The following is a 9,706-nucleotide window of genomic DNA, read 5'->3' as shown; positions in this document are numbered from 1 at the left end:
CCAGTTTACAATACTATTCAAACTATAAGCAATCACATCTCAAATGGACCAAATGAGGTTAAAGATATTACAGAATTATTTGCCTTGCAACATTATTTCCCCTTGACATGACATTGGCAGCGGGGCTCTTCACTATAGTATTCACTTCTCCAGAGGCTGACATTGTTCTTGATCGTATAGGTGGAACACAGTGCAGTACGTTCTCCACTCAGGCCACACAACACTCCTTGAATGAAAGCCATACATATTGAAGTAGGCTGCAATCCAGAGTGAATATAGCCTATATGGAGTGGAAGGTTGACTCAGAGCTGAAGTATTCACATGATGGTGTACTCGTGCAGTCATGCTGTGTTGAGTGTTTTGTTCACCTAATCATCGTGGTGTGGTGGTACATTGTTTAACCCCAACGCACAATAGACATACACATACAGGCATTATGCTACCCCCACAGCACGTGGTTCAAATTGGTGCGCGGTTATTTTATTGCTATAGGTGCAAATAACAAAAAAATATATAATGTAGCCCAGAGGTTTTCAAATTGGGAGATGGGCCTCCCCAGGGGGGGCTCCAAGCCGTTTCAGGGGAGGCTCAGTGAATGGAAGTGAAAACACATTACATTAGTTAGGCTAAATGTTAGCCTACATGCCTAAATAGGTGTGATTTGGTTAAAGAGTACAGTATTTTATTTTATTATTTATTTATTTATTTATTTTGTTTGGGGGGGGTTTGACCGTTCCCCCCCACTTTCCCAGATTCAGAAACGAATAAATGCCTTCAGACAGACCTTGCTCGTGCATTTGGTGTAGTTTTTTGAAGTATGTCAGACAGCAACGTCAGGCTATATCTTGACTGAATTGTGGAGTGTCTATGGGATCAAAGAATATAATCATGATCCCATTAGGAATTGAGCAAGGCGGGGGGGGGGGGGGTTTTCTATAAGCTGTGTCTGGGGGAGGCCCACAGCCTCAGACTTTGAAAACCCCTGGTCTGCGCTGCTTTGTGCTCCGCGACACGTTGAGTGTCAGCTGATTATTTGGCAGCCAACAGTTTAGGGCTCAGCACACTCTTCTTCACCTATTTTATGTCTCAAAAACGAGGCTACGGCGACGAAACAGGACGTGCATTTAACAAAATAAAAGCACATGATTCAGCTGCATGATGTCATGGCACACAGCGATCGCCTGCAAGTAGCCTTACCGTCCTCGTTCAATGTCTAATCGATCTCCATCCCTGCCTCTGATTCCAGCATCAAAAATCAGAATCAGAATCACTTTTATTGCCACATATGCAAGAATACACACGAGGAACTTAGTCTTAGGAAAAAAAGCACAGATTAAATTCCCTGAATCAAGCATATTAAGACAAAGTGTGTCCGTATGAGGGGCTGATGTGCTTCTACCCGTTTATTGTTCAACCTCAAGTCCTAAAATTAATCACACTGAAATCATTCTGTGGTCAAATGTAATTTAATTTGGCACTTCTTCTCTATTTTACAATGTGTAAATGGACTATAAAAGCTGCACTAACAGTTGTCACTGGAGGGCAGTCACTGATTGGCATCCGTCAGTGTGATGTACTCTGTACAGTAGCTATGTATTCAGTTTGGGTAATAATCGCATATAGAAATATTAACTTGTAATCAAAAGTGCTGGACTAAAACTGCATAATCACCAGAGTAAGTGATATAAACAGACACACATTTCTTTGTTCCCCAGGGAGGACCTGGCATGGACCGCTGTGTCTAAATGAAGTGCTTGCGCCATGCAATGTTCCTGGAAGGCAGTGATTCTGCTGGCCTTGGCCTCCATCGCCATCCAGTACACCGCCATCCGGACCCTCACCTCCAAGCCTTTCCAGCTGTGCCCCTTGCCCAGCCCACAGAACTGCGGTCTGGGCGGGCAGGAGACAGAACCGCCCTTTGAACGGGGAACGGCGGGCGGCGGCGGCGGCGGAGGCTGCGATGACTACCCGTACTTTTCCGTCAACGCCACCCGCAAAGCGCACATCCTGGTCCTGGCCACCACCCGCAGCGGGTCCTCCTTTGTGGGTCAGCTGCTCAACCAGCACCAGGAGGTGTTCTACCTGTTCGAGCCTCTGTACCACGTCCAGACCACTCTGATCCCGCGCCTGTCGCACAGCCGCAACGCCGCCGACCGGCGCGTCATGCTGGGCGCCAGCCGGGACCTCCTGCGCAGCCTGTACGACTGCGACCTCTACTTCCTGGAGAGCTACATCAAGCCGACGCCCACCAACCACAGCACCGACAAACTGTTCCGTCGGGGCGCCAGCCGGGCCTTGTGCCAGCAGCCCGTGTGCGACGCCTTCGGGCCCGCCGACGTCAACGTGGAGGAGGGCGACTGCGTCAAGAAGTGCGCCACGCTGAACATGACCCTCGCCACCGAGGGGTGCCGCGAGAAGCGGCACGTGGCGATCAAGATCGTCCGGGTGCCGGAGATCGGAGACTTGCGCGCCCTGGTGGAAGACCCGCGGCTGAACATTAAAGTGATCCAGCTGGTCCGGGATCCCCGCGGGATCCTGTCGTCACGGATCGAGACGTTCAGGGATACATATCGCCTGTGGCGCATTTGGAGGGCGACAGGGCGACGGCCCTACAATCTAGACTTGAGTCAGCTGACGGTCGTCTGCGAGGACTTCCTCAATTCCGTGTCGACCGGTCTCGGCCACCCCTATTGGCTGAAAGGGAAATACATGTTGGTTCGCTACGAGGATTTAGCGAGAAATCCGCTCTTCAAGACGAAGGAGATCTATGACTACCTGGGGCTGTCTATGGATAAACATGTGGAAGACTGGATACATGCAAACACTAGGGGCAGCACTGAGCCCTCGGCAAAACACAAGTTTGGCACGGTGAGAGACTCGGCGGCCAACGCCGAGAGTTGGCGGTTGAAACTGTCCTACGATATGGTGGAGTACACGCAGACTGTGTGTGAGAAAGTACTCCACCAGCTGGGATACAAGGCTGTGAATTCAGCGGAGGAGTTGAAGAACATGTCTCTCTCGCTGGTACAGGACAAAACTTTTGTACCTTTTTTGTAACAAAGATAGTTCTCTAATGACTATTTTTGATATATTTATAAATGTTGCCTTATAATTTCCTTAGTTCCGTTTTTTTGTTTTTTGTTTCTGTATAAATTGTGTTTCTTCAAAATTTGCACTAAACTTTAAAGATCCTGAATGCACCGAGGGAACTACTGGAGGATTCCCCAAATGTTACAGAACAGCACACTTTAAAGTCAAAGTAATCAAAGCAAGCTAGTTTACAAATCTTTATTTACTTTTCCATGACTAGAACCAAGACAAGGCACTTCGTTAATTTCCTGTATGCAAAGCTGTTGTTGCAACAAAGGTAAAATGTCGCCCTTCAAAATTGTGGGGAGGGGTCTGTGAAGCTGACGTGTTTTTTTTTTTTAAGACCTGTGATGACAAAATTGGACTGTACAAGCCCTACTGTGCAATAAATTGTGAATGTCGCAGTCAACCTTTACCGCGATGGCATTTTCTACCCATGTGGGAGCAGGAGACGTGCGCGTGGCAGATGTCACACTGCACAGGATAATTGCAGACAATGAATAGAGAGCCAAAGTGAACGTCACTTTCTGCTCCAGCACTGTACCAGAGATTTGCATCCGCCATTTATTTTCCCATAGACATTTCGTAAAATGCTTATGAAAATAGTTTTACTTGTTCAAACCAAACGGTTCAGATATATTTAGAAACAGGAGAGATCGCATAACATTTCACTCAGGACTAAAACGTAAATTTGAGTAAATGTTTTTTTTTTTTAGTTTTGGTCTGAGTGAAATGTTCTATGGCCTCTCCAAATGCTAAATATAGCTGAACCGTTTGATTTGACCAAGTAAAACGATTTTGATAAGCATTTTACGAACTGTCTATGGGAAAATAAATGGTGGAAGAAAACCTCTGGTCCAGTGCTGAAGCAGGAAGTGACGTTCACTTTGCCTGTCTATAGGCTCTGAAGTCAAAGGGACCGCATCCCACCGGGATGTCATGAGCGTTAGACCATCTGATGGACAAACAACTAATGAGTGATACTGCTGAAATCCTTGTTAGGTATTTAGATTTTTTTAAAGTATTATTATTATTATTATTATTATTTGCATTTGATGCTTTATTCACAGAGAGAGATAGTGAGAGATAGTGTGAGACAGACAGGAAGGTATGGGAGAGAGACAGAGAGAAAGTGGAGGACATGCAGTAAATAACCGCGGGCCAGATTCAAACCTGGGAGGACTGTGCCTCATACATACGGTACCCCATGAGGTCGCATTTTCCGTTCATCTCTAGAAATATGGGTTATAGAGATTGTTTAGGTTCTAATCCAAGTATAAATTGAAGCGCACAGATCAAGAAATTATTTGATCATTCATGTTATTTATTACGGACATATAATACTGTATTTGCTGGCTTATATTTTGCACCGCCTCGCCGTCTTCTGTCTTTAACCATGACTGTGTCAACCACTCCAGTGTTGAGTGTTTAGATAACACACTTTGAAAAAATAACTCATCGGATGAACATAAAAAGGACTTATTTGGTTCTTCGCTGATGGGTTTACTTGATCGAATAAGATCACACACAAGATATGAATTTTAACACAAGCAGTGTTTGGGGGGGCTATTTGAACAGATATTATACAGGTAATACACAGAGAAGGGGACGTTTGAGAGGTTACTTGAGAACGTACATGAAGGTCAAAGGTCAAACAGTGTATCTAAAATGTCAGGCGTCATCGTTAAACGATAATACGGATAACCTACGAGAGAAATGACGAAACCGTGTTGACAGTTTAGAAATTGATGTTGGATCATGACTGTCTGTCTTCTTCAAGAAGCACGATGAAGATGTGTCTTTTGTAGGATAATTGTGTAAATGGCGTAAACGTCCCCGTGTTTTGCTTCCCTGCTGGCTGTTTTGACACGATGAGACATGAAGCATAACAAGCACATTTACAAAACACGTCTACGTTAAATCAGAGATAAAAGCCTCTTACAGTTACATGAGTGTCATTACGTAGCCCAGAATCTGGGCCAAATTCCCCAATCACGCTTGGAGTTTTGGCACGCTGTCTCCACCAAGCAGTGTACAAAAAGCTGAAATCACACCAAATCATAGAAGGAAAAAAAACATTATTTTTCGTCATATTCGTTTCATATTGTGTGTGTGTGTGTGTGTGTGTGTTATAGAGAGAGAGAGAGAGCGAGAGAGAGAGAGAGAGAGAGAGAGAGAGAGATGGGGGGGGGGGGTGTTTGGGTTGACTGCTGAACCCTTTGGACATGTGCCAAGACATGGAATAACTGTCCTGCTTTGATCAACTACATATTTCTCTGTATGGATTCCTATTTCTTCATTTCTGAAAAGACAAGGCGAGTTTATTCGTGTAGCACATTTCAAACACAGAGGCAATCGAAACGTGTTTTACATCAAATGGATCAAAAGAAAAGAGCATACAAGGTAAAATGTAAAAGATTCAAAATGTCACAGTGCATAATAATTTGCATATATATATTTTTTACTTTGTGAGTGAATTCATATTCATACTTATCTTAAAGTATGCACTCTTGTGAAGGAACAGAGACAGACTTTTCTGTTCTCTTGCATTCAAAATAACATTCCTGAACTGACTATTTGCAAAAACAGATAAAGGGCCATTCTTAAAATGAATGAACAACACATGTTTGATACTCCCCGGACTGCCCACAAAAACAGTGAATCATATGAAAATGATTAGTGTTTTTTTTTATTACGATTTATAATTAAGGAAACGTAGAAAAAATAAATAAATACAATATACATAAATATATACAGTATATATATTCAAAGGCGTCCCTTGACCTCTCACCTCAAGATATCTGAATCAGAATGGGTTCTCTGAGTACCCGCGAGTCGCCCCTTTACAGACATGCCCACTTTATGCTGATCCCCTGCAGTTCTTGGCAAGAAAAACAAAACAAAAAATAAATAAATAAATCATGTTTTGTTCTACCTCGGGTAGGGGTTTTCCTTTCGAGGATTTGGGCCTGTACTGTGTGCCCCCCCCCCCCCCCAAAAAAACTCCATCCCTCCATTCAGAGGCTCATAAGCCTGCAGAGCCATGAGAGACGGCTCCTCCATAATACTACTGCGAGCAGAATTAATTGTCTCCTATTTATTCATCCAAATTCCCGTTTCAAGGACATAAATCAAGTATGCATACACACAGTTTGGACAGAATAAATGAAACAGAAACAAAACATGATTCTAAATGTGTGTAAAGTGCCCTCTCATAGCGTATATACAGGTGATGTTGGAGAGATTTTGAATTGCATTTAATGTGACTACCATAACAATACTCTATGTTGAATGTGCAAGTACAGCAACGATCGGTAAATTAATGTTTGTCCAGAACACCATTAGAAATAATGTTTATTTGTTTTCAGTTTGAAAAAAAAAAACATTATTCTTTGTTTCCATTAGCCTCTTACAAGCCTGGCTTTAGATGATGTTTTCTGTGACTGGCATGATCGCAGCAAATAACTGTACAGCCGAATAACAGTGCAGAATGGGGCACTGACGTTTTGAGAGATGGCGTATTGTGGACAGAACAATGTAGGCTATACCTGTGCATTGATTTCCTGGCACCATCCACTTGTTTACCCATAAGAGATCAACCTTGTGAATGGAGCATCACACATGCAGGCTCATCAGTATTAGTGACTGCCTGGATGTCCATTGAGATGCAGAGCACAACCTCCTTTGATCCTCCGGTGCCGGTGCTGGAGGCAAGCTCTCTCTCTCTCTCTTCTCTCTCTCTCTCTCTCTCTCTCTCTCTCTTCTCTCTCTCTCTCTCTCTCGCTCTCTCTCTCTCTCTCTCTCTCTCTCTCTCTCTCCACTTCCTCATCATCCACCTCTTTCGTTCTTACCAAGATCTCATGGGTTTGTTCCTTTGCCTCACTCTGTTTATTCGCATGTTTACCTCTGAATCTTCTCTAGGAACCAGGAAATCGAAGTAGAACCTTTGCACATTTTGTGCGTTTCCTTTATAGGCATCAACAAAGCAGCGCCCCACCCACTAATAGCTGAGATGGCTGTTGTATACTGCATAGATGAGGAACGCTCGCAAGCTCTTGTATAGAGAGGCAAAGTGGAACGTCACTTCCTGCTTCAGCACTGTACCAGAGATTTTCTACCGCAATTTATTTTCCCATAGACAATGCTTATAAAAACAGTTTTACTTGGTCAACGGTTCAGCTATATTTAGAATCGGGAGAGACCATAGAACATTTCACTCAGACCAAAACGTAAAAAAAGATAGCATTTGTTTTAACCCGCATTTTCTTTTAACGTTTTGGTCCGAGTGAAATGTTATGCGATCTCTCCTGTCTCTAAATATATCTGAACCGTTTGGTTTGACCAAGTAAAACTATTTTTATACTCATTTTACGAAATGTCTATGGGGAAAACAAATGGCGGATGAAAATCTCTGGTACAGTGCTGAAGCAGGAAGTGACGTTCCACTTTGGCTCTCCATGACAGTCGTGCAGTCCTCGACCTGCGTCCATCTGGTGCCAACAGCTCTCTGGGCAGACTTTCATGGATTCCATCAGCCACTGACAGCAAAAGTTGTCTGTTTTCCCCCCTCTCCGTTCTCATTTATTTCTCATTTACTTAGTTGGGAAATGAATAGAACCAGGAAATCGAAATAACACCATTGTTGGACAGTTTGCTCAATAATTGCCTGAGTGATATTCTAACTGAACAGGCGTGAGTGATGATCACTCTAGCTGCCGAATAGGCGTCGTGAGTGATCATCATTCTAGCCTGAATAGGCGTTGAGTGATATTGGAGCTAAATTGGCAGAGTTTTGTGAACTTAAGCACTCAAAAACTCGACTCCTTGTTTTCCGCGCTCTGCTGTGACAGTTTGCTAGCCGGAGCAATTACTCCACATGCCTAAGCCTGGCACACAGTTTGGGGGCCTGCTTCCCATGTGTCGCTGTGTCGCTGTGTTCCCGGAGCCCGTCGTGCCGGTTATTATGTCCCTGGGCCGAACATATGGCGCGCCAGCCTCTCTCCCGAAAAGGAAAGCACAGCAAATCCACTCTCCGTCTCTGTCTATTTTATACTTATCCCCTTATAATGTGACCTCGATAATCTGACCCTGACTGCGTGACACAGCGGAAAGTTACGTGCTCTCCTCGCTGACGAGACATAAAACTATTATTTTGTGAGCGAGCAAATAAGGCCGCTGAGGCCCGAAGAGTGTATATGCGCCGGCAAAAAGAAGCGATCGTTCCGTCTCCGACCCCCTCGGGCCCTTCTGCTCCGTTTGTTTAGTCTGTGCGTGTGTGTGTGTGTGTGTGTGTGTGTGTGTGTGTGTGTGTGTGTGTGTGTGTGTGTGTGTGTGTGTGTGTGTGTGTGTGCGTGTGTGTGTGTGTGTGTGCAAACATCGTTTCTGTCGTTCGTTGTATGAATAATAACTTAAGAATAACTTTGGTAGTGCCTTGATTTGTGTAGCTTCCTGGTCATGATATGACCCCCAAATTGGTGATTCTCATCATTGCATTGTTGTTTTCTCTCGGTTCAGTGTCATTGCCACTGCACTCTGCTTGCATTCTTTATGATATTAAACCAAGTGTAACGCCGAAATCCGCGCGGAAGAATTTTGGTTCAGAATGAGTAATTTTTTTTGTTTTTTTTGTTTTTATATAGTGTTAGAGAAAATGTCCCTACATGCGTCCATTATAGTTATAGGATCTAATAGAATACAGTCAACAATCTGTCGACACATCTCAATCAGACTCACACACTAGGGAGTATTTTCCCCCCTTAAGGCTTTCAGTTATTCATTTAAACACACACGTACACACACACACACACACACACACACACACACACACACACGCACACACACACACTATGTATTTTCATACACACCTGCCCCGTTGCATCAAATCATATTCAATATATTCAAAGTAAGCCGAATCTCAGACTCAAGAGACTACTTGAATTTATTCTACAGCCTATTCATAGTATTCCCATGATATCACACAAGCATTTTCCTATACCAATATGGCGCTACAATAATACACACAGCTCATTGGCTGTTTGTCTCATTTGATTGTAATCACCTGTTAATTGATTACAACCACCTGTTATTTCCCTACCAAGATGGCCGTGTGGTGAGATGTAACAGAATACTAGTATCAATATGATCAGAATCTGGTTTGTGTTTGTGTCTGTGGGCTAGAAGCTAGAAGTGCGCTTTTTAGGCCTGTTCCTCCAGACACTGGCAGTGAATCAAGACAGAACAAAGACAACAATAAGAATAAAAAATCTCCAATTGTAGACCGGAGCAACAGATGACAGAGAATCACAGATTCTGGGGTTATGCATATCCAAGATAAACATCAATTGAACATGTCTGTGTCCTGGCCTTGTTGCTGAGATGAGATGCAATATTGACATGTAACTGGCAAAATATGCATGGGATTTTGCTCCGTTCCCAGCACGATCTTTTATGATTCATTTGTATTTCACTCAGCGCCTGGATGATGGAATCAGTTGCCCAGGTGACCAGCTGACATTCTCACCTGCACTCAGCCGCTAATGAGATTTTTCAGCGATGCAATCTCAACGATTCATGCGGGATCAATCATGAGTCATCATGATTCGTGACATCACTCTGC

General features: G+C 43.7%; 1 protein-coding gene across 1 annotated transcript; it reads left to right on the top strand.

The window, feature by feature from the left end:
- Positions 1 to 1,761: 1,761 nt before the first annotated feature.
- On the top strand, positions 1,762 to 3,057 carry chst1 (carbohydrate (keratan sulfate Gal-6) sulfotransferase 1; the record flags this gene model as incomplete). The annotated part of the gene is made up of 1 exon (XM_083652703.1): positions 1,762 to 3,057. One exon carries the CDS (start codon positions 1,762 to 1,764, stop codon positions 3,055 to 3,057), a length of 1,296 nt encoding a protein of 431 aa, XP_083508829.1.
- Positions 3,058 to 9,706: the final 6,649 nt, after the last annotated feature.

The sequence above is a fragment of the Poromitra crassiceps genome (assembly GCF_964638095.1).
Source record: "Poromitra crassiceps genome assembly, chromosome: 16".
In the NCBI taxonomy this organism is placed as follows: domain Eukaryota; kingdom Metazoa; phylum Chordata; class Actinopteri; order Beryciformes; family Melamphaidae; genus Poromitra; species Poromitra crassiceps.
The sequence above is the reverse complement of the archived record's forward strand: the minus strand, read 5'-3'. Positions and strand labels throughout refer to the sequence as shown.